The sequence below is a fragment of the Rhinatrema bivittatum genome, chromosome 16 (genome assembly GCF_901001135.1).
Source record: "Rhinatrema bivittatum chromosome 16, aRhiBiv1.1, whole genome shotgun sequence".
NCBI classification, from domain to species: Eukaryota; Metazoa; Chordata; class Amphibia; order Gymnophiona; family Rhinatrematidae; genus Rhinatrema; species Rhinatrema bivittatum.
Window position 1 is genome coordinate 18,612,901 of NC_042630.1, and position 26,225 is coordinate 18,639,125.

The window sequence follows — 26,225 nt, forward strand, 5'->3', positions numbered from 1 at the left end:
ACATCGAATGGGAGAGGGCTTCTGTCCATATCTGCGCAGCTTCCTGACACAGAAGGAAGGAGCCTGTGCCTCCCTGTTTGTTGATGTACCACATGGCCACCTGGTTGTCCGTCTGAATCAGGATGACTTTATTTGATAGGCGATCCTGAAAAGCCCTGAGAGCATATCGCATTGCTCGAAGTTCCAGGAAATTTATTTGGTGTTCGGCTTCCTCTGGAGACCAAGACCCTTGTGTCGATGATTTTGCTCCCTCGATGGCACTGTTTCTCCCTTCAATCTTGAGGGGGAGTAGAGGGTGTCGATGGCCGTGAAGACGTTGATGGCGGTCGGTGGACGATGCTGGCGCGAAGTCGACGGTGCCGGTTCCGATGACATCGATGCGATGGACGGAGTCGGGGTTTGAGCACAGAAGAGGAGTTCCATCTTCTCCATTCTGGCCTTGCGACCTTTTGGTGTCATAAGGGCACATTTGGTGCAAGTCAGGACATCGTGCTCACGACCTAAACACATTACACAGACTCCATGGGGGTCTGTGATAGACATGGTGCAAGTACAGTCCGGGCACCGACGGAACCCAGCTGCGGTACGGTCGACGGCCAGTAGGCTGCAAGGGCCAAACTCGACGGTAATCGACAGAAAACGGGTAAAAACTTACCGAGTACTGCGGTCAGAGAAAAGTTAGAGGGACCCCTGTGGGGCAATTTAACTTTAAATAATTCCGTGAGGAAAATTCCTGTCAGGAATCTCTTCAGAGCTCCTTTACCGCGAGGCTACTGCTGCGCGGAAAAAAGAAGACTGAAGGGGGACCCCTGCTGGCTGCAGGGTTAGTGCCATGCTGGGCATGCCCAGTAGGGGCCAGTCAAAGTTCTGGAATCTTTGACAGAAGTTTTCCGTGATTGGGCTCCATCCTGATGATGTCACCCATATGTGAGGACTACCATCCTGCTTGTCCTGTGAGAAACAGGTGGCACACCATGTTAAGAGGCGGTGTCCGCGAAACTTTCTCTGTCTCAATCTGCTGGAAGGGAGGCAAAATGCAGGCGTCTGGACTGATCTGGAAACGAACGTACAGGGAAACATGGAAACAGTCTGACCATGTCACAGTGAACAGGAGCAACTCTCATACAGAGCAGTGGCTGTTCTAAATCCTTCAAACTCTGCCTGTTTGAAGATGTCTCCCTAAGTCTGTTTGCCCATTTACCAAAAAGGTGAATTCATGTACTCTCCTTAATAAATATTAATACGGCCATGCTCCAGTAAAAAACAAAACCCAAGAAAAACAGTAGTGCGAGGCCTGGGGATCCCTTCCTGAGACAAGCAGCAATAAGCAAGGGATGAAAGTTTAAACAAAAAAAAACAAACCCCCAACAACAACCCTCTTCTGTGATTCTTTACACATTTCCAGTTGTTTCCAATATTTTGCAATGACTGTAGTGAAATCTGTTGATATTGATATTACTTTTAAAAAGGATGTTACTGCTTACGGCACAATCTAACACAATGAGGACATTAAGACATGGTGCTGAGCAGCACCTGACAGTGACAAAGCTATGTGTGTACAACAGTGTCTAAACCTGGACCAGAAGTCATGAGACTAAAAGACAGATGTGTAGTGTATATTTGTTAAACTGAGCACCAATTCACCCCCACAACTCACTGAACTACCCCCGTTTGGGAAGCAAAAGGAATAGATTAATAAAAAGGATCAAAAATGGTACAAAATACAGTTGCAAACCCAACAACTGAAAATAAAAGGTTTAATGCAAGTCCTTTTTGTCTTAGTCTTTTTTTTTTTAAGTTTAGGTTTTTTTCAGTTTAATATTAAGTGCAAATTTTTAGCATGAACCACACTGTAGTGCTACGGACTCCTGAGAGCAGGACGGAGGGGGAGGTGGGAAAAGGAGAAAGGCAGGGCAGGCAAAATTCACCTTTGTAAAACAAAATCCTGGACCAATCCTGGTTGATAGCCCTAGTCCTTAAAACCCAAGGCTCCTCCCAAAAACAAAACAAAACCAAATCAATCTTAAAGTCATACTCGATAAAATTCTAAGGGCTTTCTCTCTTCTGCACCTTGAAAGTATAAATTTTAAATTTTCCCAGATCTGGTAAGCAGGTTGGGGTGGGCAGATTCAGTCCTCTGGGTGTGTTCCTGAAACAGAAAGCAAAAATGAAAAAAAAAAATAAAAAATTTAAAAGGTTTTATTAGGAGGCTGTGCAGATTGAGGCCAGACAGCATGCTCTGAAGGCTTTATTCTAAACACAATTCACATTTACAAGATAAGCATATGAAAAATGGAGATGAACTGCCTTTCCCAAATTCAGAAATATTTACTACACAGTTTGACTGCTAAGAATCTTGGTGTGTAGAAGGATATAGAAGAAAAGGAGCCAGGAGGATAGTGCAACTGACCTACTACTACTAAACATTTCTAGCTGGATCTTATAAAATGGAGGTGGAATATGAGAGGGTAAGGGGTCTTTGAAGAGCTGCCATCCCATAATCACATTCCTCAATAGAGAGCTTTCACACCAACCTGCAGTGCCTTCACTTTGCCATAGCCTTGATAGCAACAGCAGCTTCCTCATTCATAGCAGATAGCACAGTAATCTGTGAAAGAAAAGGAAAGATTCACAACTGCAGCATGAGCCAGGAAGAGGACTGGAAAATACCACTTTATGGAGGGAGAAGTGAAGAACAGATCATCAGGTATGAAATGCCCTGGCAGGAAACAGAGGCCGTTCTTACAGCCCTATGACCATGGAATAGGAGAGATCATGTACGGGTCTCACCAGGATCTCTTCACCAGCCTCGTACTTCTGTTCAATCTCCTTCCCCAGGTCCCCTTCAGGCAGCCGCAGGTCCTCGCGTACGTCCCCACTGTCCTGCAGCAGCGACAGGTATCCATCCGTGATGCCAATAAGCTGCAACAGAACAATCCTCCTCAAGAAGCATGAAATACTAGAGAAGCCCAGATCTCCAGCACTGCTGTCCCAAAAACAGAGTTAAGAGAAACATTGTGCCACCCTAGAGACAGGAATCCTGTAGCACAGAACAGTCAAAATTTGTATGGCTGAAAGCCAGGAGATAATCCTTAAATAGAGCAGTGCAGGCAGCGGTGGTATGGCCAGGGCCAAAAGAAAATTGGTTCTTACCTGCTTATGTTCGTTCCTGGAATCCCACAAATCAGTTCAGACACATGGGTTTAATCTTCCCTACCAACAGATAGACAGAGAGAAGAAAAGCCTTTATTGTGCCACCTGCAGTTGCTCAGTATGGCCTGTACCAGAGTCTAGAAACTAAAGGAAAATTGCTAGTTTTTGTTCCTGTTGTACCAAGGATCAGTCCAGACAGCTGGGTTTTGCCTCCCTTCCAGCAGATGGAGAGAGAGAAAATTTTGAAGCCACCACCTCTTAACCTGGTGTGCCACCTGCACCACTTCAATATAAATCTGTACCCAAGCAAGATAAAATTCACTTAAAATTTTGAACTCAACCTTCCCCATAACTAGCAGAGGAATAAGGTAAGAAAAAAAAAAAAAACCCCCATGCCATTCTTCAGAGACGCACAAAGAGGTAAGAAATACAGGCAGGTCGAGCGGACTCTCTCCATGCTTTTCCACTCTTCCGAGCGGGCGTCTGGACTGATCCGTGGTACTACAGGAACGAAAATTAGCAGGTAAGAACCAGTTTTCCTTTCCCTGAACGTACCCAGATCAGTCCAGACAGCTGGGATGTACCTAAGCTTCCCTAACCGGGGTGAGACTGAGAATCCTGCTTGAAGAACACTTGCCCCAAAATTGTTGACGTCCGGAGTCTGAACGTCCAAAAACAGTAGTGTCTGGCAAAATTATGTAAAGACTTCCAAGTAGCCGCTCTGCAAATCTTCTGAGAGGCGATACCATCTGAGATTTTGCCCAAGAAGTCGCCTGGGAACGCATCGAATGATTATTTAACCCTTGTGGAATGGGGACGACCACAGGAAATGTAAGTAAACTTGATCGCTTCCTTCAACCACCTAGCAATAGTGGATTTGGAGGCTTTCTGCCCTCTGCTGGGACCACTAAGACATCCTGAAGCTGTTAGTTCCCTCCAAGTATCACAGCAGGGCGTGGCGAACATCCAGATGTCAACTCCGAAGTGTAAGGTGAACCAAGCTCCAGATCCGTAAAAGCCGGGAGCTCCACCACTTGGTTCAAATGAAAAGTGGAGACCACCTTAGGCAAGAAGGAAGGGACTGTTCGCAAAGATACCCCCAAATCTGTAATCCACAGAAAAGGGTCTCTACAGGACAGGGCTTGTAGCTCTGAGACCCGCCGAGCAGAACAAATAGCCACCAAGAAAACTACCTTCAGAGTAAGATCTTTGATTGAAGCCTTCTTCAGAGGTTCAAAAAGGTTTAAGCTCCAGGGGGGGACAAACCTGGTGAGCCGGAGACTTCAAGTGTTTCGCCTCTCGCAGAAAATGCATAACATTCGGATGAGCTGCTAAACTGGTCCCATGAAGCTTGCCTTGTAAACAGCTTAGAGACTTGGACTCGCAGGGAACTGTAAGATAGGCACTTTGGCAGACCCCGCTGCAGGAAGGCCAGGACCTGTATCACTGACGCAATGTGAGGATCTACTCTGTTCCGTACATCAAGACTTGTGAAGACCCGCCAGACTGACATAGGCCAAGGAAGTAGAGGTTTTGCAAACTTGCAACAGCGTGGAAATCATGACTTCCGAATATCCCTTCTTCCTCAGAGTCCACCTTTTAAAAGCCAGGCCGCTAGAAAAAAGTGATCCACTTGATCGAAAAATATGGGACCTTGTCTGTGCAAATTCTGTAGATGGCCCAGCCTCAGGGGTCCATCCACAGCAAGGTTGATTAGATCTGCATTCTAGGCCACTCCGGAGCAACGAAACTCACTATACACCTGAGAACCTTGCCCACGAGAGGCCACGGAGAAAACACATACCCCAGCACCTCGGTCAGCCAAGGTAGGACTAGGGCGTCTACACCTTCCGCCCCATGCTCCCTCCTGTGATTGAAGAAGCTTGGGGCCTTTGCATTCTCCCTCATCGCCATCACGTCACCCACCTGCGCAAAATGAGCGTCATCACCTCCTCGGAGAAAAACTCCCACTCTCCCAGGTCCAGTTGTTGACAGCTGAGGAAGTCCACTTGGATGTTGACAGATCCTGCAATGTGAGACGCCGCCAACATTGCTAAGTTCTGCTCCGCCCAAGTCATGAATAGGTCCACTTCCAGAGCCACTGCTCTGTTCTTGGTACACCCCTGGTGATCGATGCAGTCCACCATGGTCGCATTGACTGACAGAATTCAAACCGCTCAATTCTGCAACAGAGGGAGAAACTCCATGAGCGCCAACCTCACCAGCCTGGCCTTCAGGCAATTGATGGATCAAGAGGCCTCCTCCACTGTCCACCGCCCCTGCACTGAGCAGGATTGGCACACTGCCCCCCAAGTGGAGAGGCTGGCGTTGGTCGGAATCACGAGCCAATGCGGTAGCTCGAGGTTCACACCGAAGGCCCAATGCTCCTGACACAGCCACCACGAGAGGCTGTCAACGGAAGATGAAACTGTTCCGATCTGGGGGTCCCACCTGGAGAGGCGTGCCCTCTGAAGATGTCGCATATGAGCAAAACGCCCATGGAACCAACTCCAGGGTGGAGGCCATGGATCCGAGGACCTGCAGATAATGCCATGCCATGGGGTTTCCATATCCAGAAACCTCTGGACCTGTGAAAACGGCTTGACCATACAATCCTCTGAGAGAAGACGCTTCCGGCCCGGGTATCGAATCTGGCAAGATTGAGTACCCAGCCCAAGGATCTGAGGAGGGTCACTATGGCTTCCACTGCAAGACAAAGATCTCGGGACTTCGCTCGGATGAGCTAGTTGTCCAAGTACGGGTGGGCCAGAATCCCGATTCCGTAGCGCTGCCACCACCACCATGACTTTGGTGAAAATCCTTGGAGCTGTAGCAAGGCCAAAAGGGAGAGCGCAAAACTGGAAAGGTTCTCCAAGGATCTTGAACCTAAGATACCTCTGGTGATCTTGGCTTATCCCAATGTGCAGCTCCACCTCTGTGAGGTCAAGAGAGGCCAGGAATTCTCCACTGCGGACAGCTGCTATGACTGACCTCAATGTTTCAATCCGGATATGGGGCACCTTGAGCGCTCTGTTCACCTTCCGCAGGTCCAGGAAGGGCTGAAAGGAGTCCTCCTTCTTAGGGACAACAAAATAAATGGAGTAACATCCCCGCCCCTGCTCCTCTGTAGGGACGGGAACGAAGGCCCCTAACACCTGCAGTCTTTAGATGGTCTGTCGGACTACACTCTTCTTTGCCGCAGACATACAGGATACCATGAAGAGGTTTCTTAAAGGGCGAGCAAATTCTAAAGCGTAGCCTTGTTTTATAATGCTGAGGACCCATTGGTCCTAGGTGATTTTGGCCCACTCCTCGTAGAAGAAGGTCAGCAGACCCCCGATGGGAGGAGTCGAGGAGCGGACACTATTCCTCATTGCAATGATTTCTGCCTGCTCGGACCCTGTCCTGGTCCATCAGTTACGAAAGGACTGGGACCAGGGCTGAGACCTCCCCGAAGTCTGTCGCTGGCAGCACTTGGAGCTCTGCTCTGGTGGAAATGTCTTTGGTTCTGAAAGCGTGAGAAGACAAGGTTGAAACCCCTAAGAGGTCTTGGGTCTATCCTCCGGTAACTTATACACCTTGTTATCTCAAAGTAATTTGATCATCTGTTCCAGGCTCTCTCCAAAGAAGAAGAACTTGCCCTTGAAAGGAAGAGCCCCCAGTTGCACCTTAGAAGAGACATCCGCAGACCAACTGCACAACCGCAAGAGTCGTCGGGCCAAAACCGCAGATACCATGGTCCTGGAAGAGGTGCAGATAAGATCATACAAGGCGTCTGCTCCATAGGCTACCGCCACTTCCAAGCATTCTGCCTGTTCCGACTCCCCTGGTGACAGGTCCTTAGTGTTCTGCAACTGTTGGACCCACCAAAAGCTGGCACGGAGCATGAAGCTGCTGCATACTGTAGGCCGAATGCCCAGGGCAGACATCAAAAATCCGCTTGATGTAAACCTCAAGTTTGTAGTCCTGGAGGTCCTTCAGGGCCGTGGCTACGGCGACTGGAATCGTAGTTCTCTTGCTGACTGCGGATACAGAGGCATCAACCTTCGGCGCCCTGACAAGCTCCAACGTGTCTTCGGGCAGCGGATATAACTTGTCCATAGCCCTGCTGATCTTCAAACCTGTGTCTGGAATGTTCCACTACCAGGTTACCAACTGCTGCACCCTCCGGTGAAAGGGGAACGTAGTAGCCGGCCCCCGCAGCCCAGCCATGACTGGATCCACCGAGTCCAGGACTGGATCCTCCCACGGGATCTCAATTCCCAGTTCCCGGATAACATAACGGAATGAGGGGGCTAAATTCTTGCCTTTGGAACAAGCGGACAACCCTGGGATAGTCACCCTCCAAAGCCGGAGGGGCCTCTGAATTTAGCTCTTTTTACTATTCTGTACATAAGTGTGTTACTAGCAATAGTTTTGTTCTACTCTATTATCTTCTTATAATCACATATGCTATAGTCTGACGATTTGCTTGCGTCAACACATATTTTTGCTAGAACACTTTTGTATTACAATACTGTTTTATAAAATAACTTTTCTACTGATCTGTGTTAGTGTCTTCTTCCCCATGCAACTTACAATGATTACAGGCCATTACAACATCCTCTTCAGATGCAGCTCCATTTTGTGATCTTGCACATCCCTCAGTGCTGCATAATCCATCATCAGAACGATGGTCTTGTTTCTGATTGCCTTGGTTTCGGCATCGACCTTAGGTAATTTCAGCAGTTCCAGCGCATCCTCTAATGGATAGTTTTGCCATGGCCCTTCCAACCTTTAAGCCCACCTGCGGTGTGTCTCACTCCCTAAAGACCAGCTTCTTCATGGCATGGTGGAAAGGAAACACCTTTGCGAGACCGTTAAGTCCCTCCATAAATGAGATCATCTTCATGTTCCAATTGTTCCACTATTTGCTAAATCCTCAGCTCTTTTAAGGCCTGGGAGATCACTGAATGCAATTCATCCTTGCAGAACAGTCTGACCACCTTAGGGTCATCTTACTCTGCTACTGGAATCTCTCCCTCCTCCAAGGAGTCCTTGTCCTTATCATCATCTCTGGGGAGATCCAGCAAGGAATCCTCAAAACCCCCCCCCTTCAAATCAGAACCTGCTGACTCAGTCTCAGAGTCCAGCAGAGGGATTTGCTTCCTTTTGGAGGGGCGCAACAGAGGTCTTGTCCCCTCCCCAGGGACCACTTTCCTCACCTTGGAAGGAGACAGCTTTCTCCTGAAGCTAGTTCATTTTTCCCCCTCTCCTTTCTAGCCAGGTGCATCCTGAGTATTAGGAGCAAAAACTCCATCAAGAATACATCCTCCAAATCAGAATCGCCCTCTATGGATTCAGCTGCCTCCTCAGAGTCCCCCCAGGTACCAATTGAGACCTCCACTCTAGAGACAGCATTGGAGGTGAAGCATCTTTCTCCCAATATCCCCTGCACCAGGGGACCAGAGAACAAAATGGCAGCGATTCCCATGCTGCAGGGGAGACTCGTAGTGCCTTCCTCCAGATCACGGGGATTCCTGCTTCTTTCCCACTGACTTTTTCAAGTCTGCCGCGGCAACCACAGCCCCTGAGCTGCCCTCTCCGCTGTTCATACAAGGTATAAAGTCTAGAGTATTTCTCCCCACAGGCTCAGCAGTGCTTCCAGCGCTCAGCGAGAGCAGCCATTGCTCTGCACCACACAATCACAGCTAGTTCTGTATTCACCGTGATCCCTGGTCAACACTGCTGCCAAGATGCAAACCACCCCACAGCCCTGACTGGCTGCTGAGTTGCTCCCTCTCTTCATAGCTCCCTGCCCAGGAAATACTGGTCCTGCTGCTGAGCTGGTTTTTTATTCAAATTCTTAAAGAAAATAGGGCATTTTAAAATAATTAAAAAAAAAAAAAAAAAAAAGCACTTTCCTGCTCTAGGGTTTCTTCATGACCCTGAAGGAAGGAGGGCATAGGGCAGACCTGAGGGCGCCAAAAGGAAAATTGGTTCTTACCTGCTAATTTTCATTCCTGTAGTACCACAGATCAGTCCAGACCCTGGGTTGTGCATCCTGCTCAGCAGATGGAGACAGACTAGAACTGAAACGTCATCCCATAATAGGATAGAACCTCCCCTGCTCCCTTCAGTATAAAGTACTTTCAAAGCAGATAAAAAAAACTCCCCAGAGATCAAGCAAGTAACAAGAACAAAACAGTTGAACTGAACAATTAGAAAGAATTCTGTTCAGAACAATGCTCTGCATAACATATATATAGAGTCATATTCATCTGTTAGATGCTTCTGGTGCCTTAATTGAGAAAGAAGAGGATTTAGATATTCAGTTATCTGGGAAAAGGAGAAAAAAAGAAACTTCGAGCGGACGGAGGAAAAAGTAGTGCGGGAGGGCGTCTGGACTGATCCATGGTACTACAGGAATGAAAATTATCAGGTAAGAACCAAATTTTCCTTTCCCTGTACGTACCTTGATAAGTCCAGACCCTGGGATGTACCAAAGCTTCCCTAAACAGGGTGGGACAGAGACGCTCGAAGAACCTGCCGTCCGAAGGAGCCAAACATTGGAACCCGGACACCCAGACGGTAGTGCCGAGCAAGGGTATACAGGGATTTCCAAGTAGCTGCCCTACAAATTTCCTGAGGAGAGACCGCTTGACTCTCTGCCCAAGAAGTGGTCTGAGAGCGTAAAGAGTGCGCCTTTAAACCATTTAGAACCGGACGGCCCTTACAGATATACGCCGACGCAATAGCTTCCTTGAGCCAATGGGCCGGGGGTCTAACAGCTGGCGACTGAGAAAATCGGCTTGGATATTCTCCTTCCCCGCAATGTGGGACGCTGCCAAGCGCTCTAATGACCTTCTGCCCAGACCATGAGCTTGCTGGCTTCCAGAGCCACCAGTCAACTCTTTGTGCCTCCCTGACGATTGATATATGCTACTGTGGTGGAGTTGTCAGAGAGAACTCGTACTGCCTTGCGATGAAGCAAGGGAAGGAAGACCTTGAGAGCCAGGCGAACAGCTCGGATCTCCAGTAGATTGATGTGCCAGCAAGACTGAATTGGGGACCAGTTCCCCTGTGTAGACTGTGTCTGGCAGACCACACCCCAACTGTTGAGGCTGGCGTCTTTTGTGACAACAATCCACTTCGGGGTCTGGAGGGACACTCCCTTCAAAAGGTGAGCAGGCGAGAGCCACCAATGTAGTTCTGCGATGATAGATTCGGGGAGTGGCAGAAGGGTCCGAAACCGGTTTCCAGCGGGATAGCAAAGCTTTCTGTAACTGATACATATGCGCAAAAGCCCATGGGACCAGATCGATAGTGGAGGCCATGGAACCCAGGACCTGGAGGTAGTCCCAGGCCATAGGAAGAGGAAGAGAGATCAAGGTTAGCACTTGGTCCCAGAGTTTGAGCGCTCGTGCGTCCGAAAGGAACACCTTGCCGACTCGAGTGTCAAAGCATGCTCCCAGGAATTTCAGGGTCTGAGAAGGCTGGAGTTTGCTCTTGTGGAAGTTGATTATCCAGCCGAGAGAGGTGAGGCAAGTCATGATCTTGCTGACCACCAGCTTGCAAAGAGACTCCGACTTGGCCTGGATGAGCCAATTGTCTAGGTAAGGATGGACCAGTACTCCGTCCCGACGGAGGGGAGGCCGCAACCACCATGACCTTGGTGAAAGTTCGCGGAGCTATGGCAAGGCCAAAGGGGAGCGCTCTGAACTGGAAATGCTGTCCAGGATCTCGAATCGGAGGAACCGCTGATGCTCGTGGCGAATTGGAATGTGGAAGTAGGCATCCGTCAAGTCGAGAGAGAGGCCAGAAATTTCCCTGAATGTACCACCGCTATCACCGCCCTTAAGAGTTTCCATACGAAAAGGAGGAATCTTGAGAGCCTTGTTGACCCGTTTGAGATCCAAGATTGGACAAAAGGAGCCTTCCTTTTTTGGAACCACTAAGTAGATGGAATACTGGCCCGACCCTTGTTCCTCCATCGGGACTGGGACTATGGCTCCCAGTTCCAGTAGTCTTTTTAGGATTTGGACCACAGCCAGCCTCTTTCGAGGGCCGTAGGGGGAGACCAGGTGAAGATCTGGAAGGTCCCGAGCAAAATCTAACGTGTAGCCTTTTTCGATTACCTCTAGGACCCACTGATCCATCGTAATATTGACTCATTCCTCGAGAAACCGAGACAGTCGACCACCTAAGTTTAGAACGGAGGAATGGACCTTCCTTATTTCATTGTAGAGTGGACTTTGGGGCAGAGTGAAGCTGGCTACTGGTTTGGAAGGGCAGACTGCCTCGAGGAATGAGATCAAGGAAAGGCTCTGGACACATTACCCCTAGTAAAGGAACCACAAGCCCTGGTACTATATCGATACTGTCCTCGAAAACGAGTGCGTGAAGGAAAGAAGGACTTTGATTGTTTTGGGCAATCCTCTGGGAGCTTATGAAACTTAGTTTCCCCCAAAGACTTAATAAGCTGTTCAAGGTCCTCTCCAAAAAGCAACCTACCCTTAAAGGGGAAAGTGCCCGGCTGTGCCTTAGAAGCAGCATCTGCTGACCAATTTCTCAGCCAGAGAAGATGCCGAGCCGAGACTGCTTAGACCATTGCCCTGGCCTGTACCCGAAGAAGATCATAAAGGGCATCAGCCCCATATGCAATCGCTCCTTCTAGCCTGCTCCGCCTCTGCAGACGGGAGGCCCTGGGTGCTGAGTAACTGCTGTACCCACCTAAGGCTTGCCTGCTGCATGAGTCTGCTGCAGATTGTCGCCCGCACACCAAGGGACAAAACTTCAAAGATGCGTTTTAAATAAAATTCCAACTTACGGTCCTGAATATCTTTTAAGGCCGTTGCACCCACCACCAGGACAGTGGTATGCCTGGTAACAGGAGAAACGGAAGAATCCACCTTGGGCATCTTAAGCATAACCAAGTAGTCCTCAGGTAGGGGATAGAGCTTATCCATAGCCCTGCCCACTCTGAGTCCAGCCTCTGGGGATCCCCATTCCCGAAGAAGCATAAGCTTATGCATGGGATGGAATGGAAAAGTACACGCAGGAGCCCTAAATCCCGCCAGGAGAGGGTCCACGTTAGGAGGCATAGCAGCCATGACAGTGTCCTCCAGAGGAACCTCTATTCCCAATTCTTGCAGAAGAAAAGGAATAAGAGGTTCCAGCTCTTCCCTTTGAAAAATGCAGAGTACTCGTGGGTCGTCCCCCTCTAAAGGAGGAGCAGAGAGAAGAGGGTCAGGATCTGGAATAGAATCAGGAACCAAAGAAGGCTGTGGCGGACCTGGGGGTGGAAGGACCCCGGGGACCATTCTAACCCGAACAGACTCCTGGCCCTCTGGCTCCCTAGGCTGCAGAGAATAAAAACGCAGGGCCTTAGGTGGAGGAGGTCCAGAAGGGGGATCTTCCTCTTCCTGCAGACTGGCGAGATAGGATTTGTGCATAAGAAGCACAAATTGTGTAGAAAAACCATGCTTAGACTTCCCGGGGGGGAGGGGGGGAGAAAGAGGAAGCTCAAGTACCCCATGAGGAGAATGAGGAGGGCTCAAATCATGGGACTCTGAAGTTAAAGGCGCTGAGGAGGGACCCTCTCTGCCGAGTATACAGCCAGAGCACAAGCCTGTTCAGGAAAGCCTTGTGACAGGCTCTGCACAGGCAATACATTGAATCGAAGGAGCATCAGCTGAGAAGAACTTTACACTGTAGAATTAAACAGCTGAGCTGTGCTGAAAACAAGCGGAGGCAGAGACTGAACTTGCTCGCTTGCTGGAGCTGACCACGGTATTAAAATAAAAAAGGTCAAGACTTGAAATGAATCAAGTAATACCTCTCTCCTTTCTGCTTTTAACTTTGAAAATTATTTATTTAATCAGAAAATAAATGCAGAAATGCCAAGCCCAAGTGAAGGGGGAGGGACTGGACCACCAGTTTCACCCCAAAGGTCACCAGGAAAGAAAGTCCAGGCTGAAGTAATTTCAAGGGGCACAGCCCCCCCCTGGACCCTCAGCAGAGTGAGGAGACAGAATCTGTCTCCTAGTAAAAAGCCAGAAAACTTTAAAATAATTATAAAATTAAACATTGGTTAATACTTGCTTGATCCGTAAAGAAAAAAACCCCACAGAGACAAGGAGAAGAGAAGGGGAAGCAGGGGTTCAGCTGCCTGCATCTGCTGGGAGACAGACAAATACTGAAGGGAGCTGGGGAGGTTCTATCCTATTATGGGATGCCTTTTCAGTTCTAGTCTGTCTCCACCTGCTGAGCAGGATGCACAACCCAGGGTCTGGACTGATCCGGGTACGTACAGGGAACCACTGGCTATCAAAATCCCCTATGCAATATGGGCACAGCTCCACAGAGCCACCAATCCCCTGCTCACCCCTACTCTACCAAGGGGAAAGCCCCTGATGGAGCCCAACCCCCCTGGGAGCAAATTTTTTCTCTTCTTCTGCCCAACTATAGGATTTGCACTTCTACCATCTGCTGGAAATAGAATACTGAATGACTGCAGGTGGCACCCTCTAATATGCTACTGGTACGGTAAAAGTTTTTCTTCTCATTTCCATCCACTGGTGGGGAGGAAAAACTCAGGCGTCTGGACTGATCTGGGGGATCTGCCAACATCCATTATATGTTATTCTACATACCTGAAAGTCATTTCTCTTGATGTTGGGAACATCCATGTTATGTGTAGAAGGACAGATATCTTCATATTTCTTTCCTGTAAATATGTCAATGCCAACCAGATGAACCTAAAAACAAAAAAATACCACAAACTGAAATTCCAAGAAATGCCAAAAGTTTAAAGGTAGTCTCTTAAGAGGCTCCAAAAGGAACAATGTTATCCCACTTTCCCCTGCCATAAGGCACAAAAGGAAAATTGGTTCTTACCCGCTAATTTTCGTTCCTGTAGTACCATGGATCAGTCCAGCAGAGGGAGGCAGAGAAAACATTCTAATGACTCTGACGTATACCCTGGAGCACCACCTGCAGTCAATCAGTATTGAGCAGTATCAAAGCAGAAAATTTAACTACTAACATATTAACTAGCTATCTAAATAGGAGAATGAATTTCCAACTCACAAATCCTAAATGGAAGCAGAATCCCCCCCAAAAAAAAATATCTTGGGAATAAACAAGAAAATATTAAGAAAAATAGGCAGCATGAAAGGCAGTTTAATCACCCAACCAGTGAATGAGCGGACTCTCCGAAAAGACAAATATAATACACAGACATAAAGGGTGGGCGTCTGGACTGATCCATGGTACTACAGGAATATTGAGCAGTATCAAAGCAGAAAATTTAACTACTAACATATTAACTAGCTATCTAAATAGGAGAATGAATTTCCAACTCACAAATCCTAAATGGAAGCAGAATCCCCCCCAAAAAAAAATATCTTGGGAATAAACAAGAAAATATTAAGAAAAATAGGCAGCATGAAAGGCAGTTTAATCACCCAACCAGTGAATGAGCGGACTCTCCGAAAAGACAAATATAATACACAGACATAAAGGGTGGGCGTCTGGACTGATCCATGGTACTACAGGAACGAAAATTAGCAGGTAAGAACCAATTTTCCTTTCCCTGTATGTATCTGGATCAGTCCAGACCCTGGGATGTACCAGAGCCGATTCAATTAGGGTGGGACCCAGAGAGTCCCGCTCAGAGAACACTCTCTCCGAAGGCTGTCGAACTTGGAGCGTGAACATCCAAGCGGTAATGACGAGCAAAAGTATGCAACGACTTCCAAGTCGCTGCTTTACAAATCTCCTGAGGAGAAACTAACTGACATTCTGCCCAAGAGGTAGCCTGTGACCTAGTAGAATGAGCTCTCAACCCTTCAGGAAGGTCACGTCGAGTTAGAAGATAAGCTGAACGAATTTTCTCTTTTAACCAACGAGCAATCGTAGCCTTTGAAACCTTATGACCTTTGCGAGGGCCACTCCACAAAACAAACAAATGATCAGACAATCGAAAATTGTAACTTCAAGATAATGCAACAGAGCTCGTCGTACATCCAATTTTTTTAAGATCCCTAGAGGAAGGATCCAAACGATCTAAAGATGGAAAAGCCGGAAGCTCTATGGACTGATTTAAATGGAAAGAAGATACTACCTTAGGTAAAAAAGATGGTACAGTCCGTAATGAAATTCCTGTATCAGAAATTCTAAGAAAAGGCTCTCTGCAAGACAAGGCCTGCAACTCTGAAATTCTACGAGCTGAAGAAATGGCCACAAGAAACACCACCTTCAATGTGAGATCCTTCAAAGTCACATGATTAAGGGGTTCAAAGGGAGCCGAACACAGAGCCCTAAGAACCAAATTCAAACTCCAAGCAGGACAAGGATTCTGAAATGGAGGACATAGATGTTGCGCACCTTTGAGAAAACGCGCTACATCCAGATGCGCAGCCAAGGATAATCCCTGAACCTTACCACGAAAACATCCAAGCGCTGCTACTTGTACCCGTAAGGAACTACAGGACAAACCCTTGGCTAAACAGTCTTGTAAAAAAGATAAAATATTGGATACCGAAGAGTGAACTGGATCTACTTGATGCTCATTACACCAAGATTCAAAAACTTTCCACACCCTTGTATAAGCCAAAGATGTGGAAGGTTTTCTAGAACGCAATAAAGTAGTCACTACAGCATCTGAATAACCTTTATTCTTTAACCGACGCCTCTCAAAAGCCATGCCGCTAGAGAGAAGCGTTTGACCTCTTCCAAACAAACCGGACCCTGAGACAGAAGGCAGGGAAGACCTCGAAATCGAAGGGGACCGTCCAGTGCTAGTCTGACCAGGTCCGCGAACCACGGACGGCGTGGCCACTCCAGAGCCACTAAGACAACGTCGACTTGTTGAATTTCTATGCAACGCAGAACCTTGCCGATTAGAGGCCAGGGAGGGAACACGTAGAGAAGAACATCCCTTGGCCAAGGAAGTACCAGAGCATCTACTCCTTCCGCTCCTCTTTCCCTCCTGCAGCTGAAGAACCGAGGGGCTTTGGCATTCTGAAATGTGGCCATGAGATCCATTGCCGGAGTGGACCATCTGTTGCATATCATTTGATAGGCTTCCTCGCACAGTTCCCACTTGCCTGGGTCGAGATGATGCCGACTGAGAAAGTCAGCTTGAATGTTGTCCACCCCGGCAATGTGTGAGGCTGCGATGCTGAGCAGATGTTGCTCCGCCCAGGCGATCAGTTGTTGTGCTTCCTGAGCTACCAGGAAGCTTCGGGTTCCTCCCTGACGGTTGATGTACGCTACCATGGTCGCATTGTCAGAAAGAACCCGAACCGACTTCCCGCAAAGGAGAGGTTGAAGAGCGATTAAGGCTAAACGAACCGCTCTGGTCTCTAAAAGATTGATCGACCACTGCGCTTCCTCTTCGGACCACTGACCCTGAACAGATGTATTCTGACATACCGCTCCCCAGCCTGAAAGACTGGCGTCGGTAGTGACCACAGTCCATTCTGGAATCTCTAGCGGTACACCTCGTTGCAGATTCGCTGTCTGTAACCACCAATCTAGGCTGGAACGGGCCGTCTCTGTAAGAGGAAGGGGAAGGTGGTATAGTTCCGAAATCGGATTCCAGCGTGAAAGCAATGCAGACTGAAGTGGTCTCATGTGCGCAAAGGCCCAGGGAACCAACTCCAGAGTAGAGGTAATTGAACCTAAAACTATCAAGTAATCCCGCACACAAGGAATAGGAATAGACTGTAAGTCTCGATTTTATGATTGAATCTTGAGAAGGCGATGCTCCGGAAGGAACACTATCCCTTGACGAGTGTCGAACCGTCCACCCAAACACTCCAGAGATTGCGAAGGTAATAGGTGACTCTTGTCTTCGTTGATCACCCAGCCTAGAGACTGCAAAAGGCTGATTACCCTGTTGATTGTATAATAACAAAGAGATTCCGACTCCGCTCAAATCAACCAGTCGTCCAGGTACGGATGTACCAACAGGCCCTCCTTCCTGAGTTGAGCGGCCATCACAACCATTATTTTGGTAAATGTTCTGGGAGCTGTGGCTAATCCGAACGGGAGAGCCCTGAATTGATAATGTTGCCCTAGAATGCAAAACCTGAGAAACTTCTGATGATCAGATCGAATGCCGATATGAAGATAAGCTTCGGTGATGTCGAGAGATGCTAGAAATTCTCCTCTGTGAACCGAAGCTATGACAGACCGAAGAGTCTCCATCCGGAACTTTGGAATCCTTAGACAACGGATGACCCTCTTGAGATTGAGAATGGGACAAAAGGTTCCTTCCTTTTTGGGAACGACGAAGAAAACTGAATAACGACCTTTCCGATGTTGGAACTGGAACTATAACTCCTAGGTCGCTTAAACGCTGTAGCAAGTCTTGGATTATGAGACGCTTTTGTAGGGAAGAACACGGTGAAATTAGGAACAGGTGGTGAAGTCGCCGAACAAAATCTAAAGCATAACCTTGATTTATCACTGGTGGAACCCATTGATCCGACATACATCTGGCCCATTCTCCATAAAACAGAGACAGCCTGCCCCCTATGACGGGAACCGGAGAAAGGACCGGCCTTATCTCATTGGACAGACTTTGTGCCTCCTGAGACTTGGGAAGTTCCAGGTCTACCAAAGCGGCAGCCACAAAAGGACCGAGACCAATTCTGTTGTCTACCTGAAGACTGTTTAGCTGGAGGAGCTGACGGACGAGAAGAACGAAATCTTCTGTTAGACCGAGAGCGAGATGAAAAAGAGCTTCTAGGCCTAGGACGGTCCCTCTGGCAATTTGTGAATCGTATTTTCCCCTAGGGACAAAATTTATTTATTTATTTGGAGCTTTTTATATACCAAGGTTTAGCGATAGCCTTCACCCCGGTTTACATAGAACATAAATTTTTACATAGAACAATTTCATTGAACATGGTTTAACAAGAAACGTCTATAACAGATAAATGGCAAGGGAGTAACAAAGAGGGGAAATTTATAACTAAGGACTCTATGGTCAACATGTTAAAATATATCTTAGGTAAATAATATTAAATAGTGTTAACAGATAACATATCACAATTATGAAAGATTTAGTTAGGGAGACAAGTGGATGGGAAGGGGGAATGTCAAGGGCTGCTAACATGTTTTAAGTGCTGTGATGATAGCAGAGACAAGGGGGGGGAGGGAGGGAGAGCGGACAATTTTCCTTTAAAGGGTAAAGCCCCTAATTGAGCTTTGGAGGATGCGTCTGCAGGCCAATTCCTCAACCAGAGAAGTCTGAGAGCCGATACAGAAGCAACGATAGAGCGAGCCGAGGTCCTAATGAGATCATATAAAGCATCTGCACTATAAGCAACTGTAGCTTCCAGTCTACCAGCCTGAGCAACTTCTTCAGAGAGGGAAAAATTGTTTTGTAAAGCCTGGACCCATCTTAGTCCAGCTCGCAAAGCCAAGCTACTACACATGGCCGCCCACACACCAAGAGCATAAACTTCAAAAATTTGCTTAAGCTGAATCTCCAGCTTACGATCTTGGAGATCTTTAAGAGCCATAGCCCCAGTTACTGGAATAGTTGTTTTCTTAGTGACGGCTGAAACAGCAGCATCCACCTTAGGAAATTTTAAAATTTCCAAAGCTTCCTCAGGTAATGGATACAATTTTTCCATGACTCGTGCTACCTTAAGCCCCAACTCAGGAGTATCCCACTCCCGGTACATAAGGTCAGTGAGAGAAAGATGAAATGGAAATGAAGTCGTGGGACCTCTAAGGCCAAGCAACACTGGGTCAACGTCACCCATCCGAGAATCCTTTACCGGAACCTCAAGACCCAATTCCAGTAAAATAGCTGGAATTAAGGGACTAAGTTCCTCTCTTCTAAACAGGCGGACTACTTTGGGGTCATCCCCATCCGCAACATGAGGGTCTGAACTAATACTCAAAGCAGGGTCTTTCATTTAAATCCCCCTCCGGCAAGGACTTGTCTGGGATAGGTAAAGAGCCATGCTCAGAATCATCTGAAAAAGAAAAAAATTGTCTGATCCGGACCCTGACGAAGGGGATGCTTCGGAGCTGACCCCACTTCCCAAATCCGTGGGACTAGCCCTTTTTGAGGAACGTGGCCTTAACCTCTTTTCAGATGAGAGACTCTTATGTCTCTTATGAAATTTCTTAGATTTGTAAGCTTTGCGAAGTAAACGAAGAAAATCCCCTGAAAAGGCAGAAGAAGAGGTCACTGCCTGGAAGGGGAAGGGGGAGGGGGGTTGTTACCGCGTTGGAGCCGGAGTTTAGCCCCGGGAAAGGCACGGATTACTAGATCCACGGGTTGGAGGGACGGTTACCTTTGTGGCTCTGCTTGAGTTAGATGGGTGGTGATGACCTCCTGTGATGGGCTCAGGAATGAAAACTTCACTTTCTTATGAATATGAACTTTCGTTATAATTCTAATGTGAAATCTTGTAAATAAGTTCTGCATGCACCATCGTTGGATAGGCTTATAAAAAAAAAAAAACCCAACCCTGAATATTTTCCTGAGTGTGTGATATATTAATGGATGTGGCAATGTAATCTGTTGCTGAATAGATCAGCAGCAGACAGTCCCAGAAGGCGGCTTTCTTTGGAACTGAACATAGTGGAGATACATTATATGACTGTCAAACAAAGGCAGGGTAGTATCTCTGTGAAGAGGTGGGCATTCCCTGCCATATCTCAGCCTATCCTTTATACCTGCACCTGATAAAACGTAATGAAAGATGATACAGAAGCGCCTGCCCCATCCCAGTTCTGGCCACTGCTGCACATAAAACTTTTTATGTTCCTCAAATTCCAAGACAAAGGTGAAGACGGAATTAAAGCAGCATGATGATCTTGCAGCACTGCAGTTTGTATGGAAGAGCCATACATTCAGACTTCCAACCAGGCTGTGCTCATCAGAATTTGTTAAAAGTTTGATTTTGATAACATGGAACAGCTCTTGCATATATGCTTTTATCTTTATCAAATCAGCCTAATTCTTTCTGTTGAAATTCACACTGACATGGATTTTACACTACAAAAGACATGCCTGCATAGGTTTTGTTCATCCTAAGAACTACCACTTCAGGTCACACCAAAAGGTCCATCCAGCCCAGTATCCCATCTTCTATAGCAGCAAGCACTGAGTGCTTAGAGGTCATATATAAGAAACAAGGCATGTGCAACGTGATCATCCTTATCTTACCATCTGTTTTCTTGCAGCCATTGTTTAGGATTGCCCTGAACCTTGGGAATACCTCTGACTGTTTTAATAGCCTCTGATTGATGATTGGCCTGGCTTCCATGACTTTGTCTAATATTTTTTACTCAATGTTTTGTTTTCATAATATAAAACAGCAGCAAGATAATTGGTTTCCAAATAACAGGTGTTGGAAGGCAGCTAAACAAACAACCTTTAATGCAGCAGCTAGAGTCTTGTCCAATACAAACCGTAGAGATCACATCTCCCCCATCTTAAAGAACCTACATTGGCTGCCAATAAATTATCGAATCTTACATAAATCCCTTATCATAATCCACAAAACGATCCACAAGCAACAACTGTTGGACCTCCAATTCCCCCTCAAACTTCATTCCTCATCCAGGCCCATCAGAGAATCATATAAAGGATCTCTCCATGTACCTCCTAACAAAACTTCACGCCACACCGCAACCAAAGAAAGAGCATTCTCTATAGCGGGACCCACTATTTGGAACAATTTACCTCCAGACCTCAGACAGGAACCCTGCCTACAAACATTTCGAAAAAGACTTAAAACCTGGCTATTTAGCCAAGCTTTCCCTTAATCTATTCAATTTCAGAACTCCTCATCTCAAGCCTACTGGACAACTTACTTAGCGATACCCTTTTATCACAATGGTTATCCCTCTGTCCTTCTCTTTCTTCTTTTCCCAAGTTCGATCTCCTTGTTATATGTAACTTTATTACCTCCTCTGATTATTTTACTGTTAAATGGTTGATAAGAATGTTTACCCCTTTGTTACATGTAAACCGATTTGATATGACACCTGTCATGAAGGTCGGTATATAAAAGAATTAAATAAATAAATAAATAAAATAAGAGAAAGAAGAATCTGAAATCTCCTCCAGGCTTTCAGCCGATAAATATGGCCCTGTTTCGCGTGGCTTGTCCCCCCCCCCAAGGGACCGCCAGCTGCGGCGACAGCGGAAGCGGGTCAGAAGCACCCTGAATAGCTTGTTGTGTCGCCACCCTCAGGGTAGACAGGAGTGCCTCAGTTCCCGCACTGCAGCGAAAAGAGTCTGGGGCAGGAGAGCAGCTGGGCCGAGGTTTTGGGGCCGCGCGAAGTGGCCGAGTCCCTTTTTTTTTTTTTTTTACATCGGCAAACTTGATGAGCCTTCCCCCCCCCCCCCCGGGGAGACAGGATGAACAGAGACTCTCCCTAGAGAGACGCGCGCGCATCTCTCCAAGCGCGGCAGGCCGCGCGGCATTATAAAGAAAAAACAGCGCGAAATAAAAAGTATGAAATAAACTAAAAGAAACCCCAGCGAAAAACAAAGGCACGGGCCCACCGAACACCAAAAGGTAAGTAAACGATTCAGTTGTGAAGAATTTTTTTTATTTTTTACCTGACCGAAACGCCGCGGCCCCCAGGAGCTGCTCCAAGTAGGGTGAGTGAGCCGGGCCCCCCGGTATCACCCCTGCCAGGAGTGGTTGCTGGGTACAAAACCTCCCCAACTCCGGCAGCCTCAAAAACCAGGAGGGATAGTCCTCCCAGGACTTGGCAACCTCCCGGGAGGCAGTGAAACAGCTGTGAAGAAAAAATAAAACTTTTTTTTTTTTTTTTTTTTAAATAACTTAAATGAAAAGAACAGACTCTCTTCAAAAGAAAAAGAAAGCCTGCAAAAAATTAACTCCTAAACTACCTGACTAAATAACAAACTACCACAGACTGCAGGGGTTAGGGACGTCCACCTCTGCTGGGAGACAGAGAAATACTGATTGACTGCAGGTGGTGCTCCAGGGTATACGTCAGAGTCATTAGAATGTTTTCTCTGCCTCCCTCTGCTGGATTGGTGACATAACCAATTTAGTTTTAAGTTATACCACCGGTTTTGCATCATTGCATTAACATACACTTGAGTTATACCCTTGGTTTTTTAATCAATTCTTGATCCTAGTTTGTACACCCCTGTTCAATGTAATTGCTCTCTATGCACTGTTTACTGTTACAATGTAAACCGAATTGATTTGTAAGCTCTTACAAGAAATTCGGTATATAAAACTGTTAAATAAATAAAATAAATAAATAAATAACCCAGGGTCTGGACTGATCCAGGTACATACAGGGAACTTCACAGCAAAAATCTTGGTCACTACAGACTTCTCTAGAAGTTCCTGGACATTAGAGCACAGTGTCACAGCTCATATGATCAACATAACAATGGGAGGAAAAGGTAAAAAGATTAGATGATTCACCTTGGCATGTCCATGCTTGCCAGTCTTAGAAGTGGACATTTCTACGATCTTGCAGGGCCGGGCCTTGAGGATGACAAAGCCATTCTTGCGCAGGGCTGAGCACTGCATGGGAAAGGTGGAGGAGGCCCCTGCATCTCCAGTCTCAAAATCCAGGTCATCGGCCATCTCAGCTGGGGTCTTGGTGAAGGGGAGGGGAAGGGGGAAACCTATTGGGGAAATATACACATAGGCAGGATTTAAAGGTAGCAGTCCGCGAGGTCTAGCAACAGCTACACTACCACCACTTGAACTTCCCATTCCACTGCTACTGTTATAGCTCAGTGTAGATAAAAAGGTGATTTTATCAAGTAGATCAGGTGGGGGGGCCCTTCCTGATCCAGAGCAAAATGCCATTGTCAGTAATCAGGCAAGAAAAAAATGGTGCAAGTGTAGTGCAGCACTGCAGGCGGCTGTTCTCCCTTCATAGAGGTACTGACTCTGCAGTCTTTAGTTACCATTAAAAGGCCCAGCAGCTATTTCTATCATGGCATATTCTCTCCCTTGCACAGCTGCTGGCCTTCAGCTAGTGTGGGAAACATTTCACAGCAAGGCAGTGGCTCAGTGCAATATTAGACACAGATAAATCACAGTCACATCTCCAGGCAAAATTACAACACCCTAATAGAGAGAAATCTCTAAGCTCTGATATGATGGCTCCTAGTTCTGCTGTCATGGTCTAAGCCCACAGCAAAACCCCTGCCCCAATTATTATCATTAAACTTTGTCTTGCTTCCTCAAGCAATACACTGCTCAAAGTGAATTACAACTTTACATTTTTATCCCTCCACACCCACCTCAAGAACTCTCAGCCAATTAGGTCATGTCCTGCTCCCCATCTCAACAGCAACCTACTCCATCCCCCAACAATTTCCCTCCCACCTGTAGAGTCCCCTTTCCAAATCACCATCCCCATCAATTTCCACCAACCCTAAACAGACTTCTACCCCCCTTCTCCCACCCCTAAACTCATTAACCTCCTCACTGTGACTTCCTTGCCAATTCACCTCGCTCCCTTCTGCAGCTTGCTACCCCTTCACAAACTTCTGCCAGCTTCTCCTCCTCTAGCCCCTCCATTTTGACCTTCCCTGCCGCCTCCTCCTCCATACCTTCTTTTTGGTCCCCATGCCCCCTTGTTGACATTTTGCCTCCTCCTCCAGCCAAACCTCTACCCACTTGTTCACCTCATCTCCTCCAGCCCTCCAAACCCCTTTGTTGACCTCTTGCTGCTTCCTCCTCCAGCCCTCCAATACTTGTTGACCTCGCATCCTCCAGCCAAAAAAAACCCCTCCTGTTAATCTTTCCCACTGATCTCCTCCTCCTCCAGCTCCCCCATATCCCATCCTAGACCTCTCCAATTTCCTCTGCTTCCGCTTCCCATATTGCCCTTTCCTTCCTCCTCCTCCAGACCTGGCCTCCTTTCTCTTGCAGACCCTCCCATATTGACCTCTCCTCCAGCCCTCCAATATGCCGCCTCCTTCTCCTATCCCTTGGAAATGGTGCATGGGGGTACCTGCATGGATAGGCAGTTAGTACCCTTAACATGGGGGTTACTACCCTTAATCAATTATCCTTGATGCTTCCGCTACAGCTGCAACATCGCTCTCTGCTTCGACAGCAAAGGGGGTAGGGGAAGTGGAGTCAGACGCCAAGCTTGCTGGGCCCTGACCTTTAGGCTCTGGGGTACTGATACAGAGACATTAGGGGAAAAGCACAGGGCCGCTTCTACGGCCATGTCCAAAAGCAGAGCACGTTCAAGCAGCATTGTGGGAATTATCAGGAAGGCTGCTCACCCCCTAAAAGTGTTGCTATAAGTAATTGTGTTATGGGTTTGACAGTTCCTAGGTTTTGATTGTAAACATCACTAACCTTAACATAAGGCTTGGAGGTAAACACGGAGCAGCCTCCAAGAAGCGGCAGCTACTGGCATAAGAAAACTGCTAGGCAGACTTAATGGGTCATTTGGTCTTTATCTGCAGTCATGACTTATTGATCTCCCCTCCTTCATCTCTCTTCATTTACTTTTCCCTCCTTCAGGCCTCCCATGTTCCCTCCTTGACCTCTCCCACCAGCCTCCCCCCCCCCCCCCCCCCATATTCCTTCATTTACTTCTCTCCCTCCTCCAACCCCCAGGCTCCCTCCTTGATATCTCTCCCCCACCCTGACACCCCATTACTTATATTCCACCTTTCAGGCACTGTAGATATTCCCCTCCTCTAAGTGCACTCCATGCTTTCCTCATTGTCATCACCCTATTCCCCAAATCACCCTTTATTTATTGACATTTTATATACCTCCATGTATAGATCACAACGGTTTACAAAGCGACATTCATAGCTGTAAATCAAAGAGCAGGAATTCATAGGCATAAACACCTATCAAATGAAGTTTTCTACTACATAAGGCAAGGCGTACGCAAAATTAAAATAACATAATACATTTCACATCGTAGTCAGTGCGCTGCATTGAGAATCTTACATTCTCTCCTTAGATTTAGTCTTCATGTTTCCATTATTATCTTTCGCCCGTCTTGTCTTTGCGGCTCTCTACGTTCTGACGTTTTGGGGTTATTTTATATGAATAACCACCTTTTTTAGCTCACATTTAAACCTCTTTAACCTCCCCCTGCCAGTAACCCCTCCCCCTGTGGGCAGACCCCGACGGCACAGGCAGGCGCTCGCGCCGTGACCGTTATTCGCTCTCTTCCAAAGGGGCCAGCCTCGCGCCCCCATCTTCCCCGCCAATCGGAGGCCAGCGCGCCCTCACCGTCCGCGAGTGCTCGCTCGCTCGCTCTCTCTCTCTCTCTCTCTCCCTCTTCTCCAAAGACCGCAACCGCCGCCGCTGCCGAAGATGTTAGCTGCTGCAGAACACAGTACGCAGGCGCCACGCTCCCTCCTCCACGACTACTTTGTCCCCAGCGCAACCGCGTCTGCGCGCTGAAATTAGCTCACGCCTTCCTTTCCTTGCTTTTCCTCCGCCTTTGCTCCTCCTCCTTTCGTTGTTCTCACCCCCCTTCCCCGGTGGTGGGTGGCGCTTGCGCGCTAAAAAGCCCCTTTTCTGCCCTGCTTCCTGGAGCTCGCGCGCTTCGGGCCACTGTCTCTTGCTGCCAGATCGGCCGCATGTGTCTGTATAGTGGGGCAAGGAAGCGGAGCATGCGTGTGTTGCATTGCTGTGGTTGTCATTGAGCGCGGGAGCTTGCAAAAACAGTGCAAGGACGTATCTGCCTGGACCAGTGCAATGTTACTAGGCTTCCAAGCGAATCTTAAACCTTGCGTCCCTCCTCCATTCATTTTCAGGACCTATTATTTCTACTTATTTCTGTAGCGCTGTTGAATAGCCCCACCTGAAATTTGGATATTTAAACTCCCACAAAGAACCTCTAAACACACACATATACATACACACACACATATATATATATATATATATATGTTCCAAAAAGTGTTTTGTCTAACAAATTACTTAGAATCACTTATACAGCAACACACAATTAAAACTCATTTATACTAGCAATTTGGACAAAATAAGATGGGGGGGACAGTTCATAACTCACTGCTAAAAGCGTAGCAAGCAGACTCGCTTTTCGGTCACACTCCGTGC

General features: G+C 47.3%; 1 protein-coding gene across 2 annotated transcripts; it reads right to left on the reverse strand.

Annotated features, from left to right (window-relative positions):
• Nucleotides 1–1,740: 1,740 nt before the first annotated feature.
• Nucleotides 1,741–25,586, reverse strand: EIF5A (eukaryotic translation initiation factor 5A). Of its 2 annotated transcripts, none has more exons than XM_029581597.1 (6): nucleotides 25,392–25,586; nucleotides 22,590–22,795; nucleotides 13,788–13,892; nucleotides 2,791–2,922; nucleotides 2,535–2,608; nucleotides 1,741–2,149 (listed from the first exon to the last, which is right to left on the reverse strand). In XM_029581597.1, exons 2-5 carry the CDS (start codon nucleotides 22,752–22,754, stop codon nucleotides 2,546–2,548), a joined length of 465 nt encoding a protein of 154 aa, XP_029437457.1. In that variant the 5' UTR covers nucleotides 22,755–22,795; nucleotides 25,392–25,586; the 3' UTR covers nucleotides 1,741–2,149; nucleotides 2,535–2,545. The 2 variants fall into 2 exon arrangements, with proteins under 2 accessions (XP_029437457.1, XP_029437458.1); XM_029581598.1 differs by lacking the exon at nucleotides 25,392–25,586 and adding an exon at nucleotides 25,104–25,290.
• Between the last annotated feature and the right edge of the window lie 639 nt (nucleotides 25,587–26,225).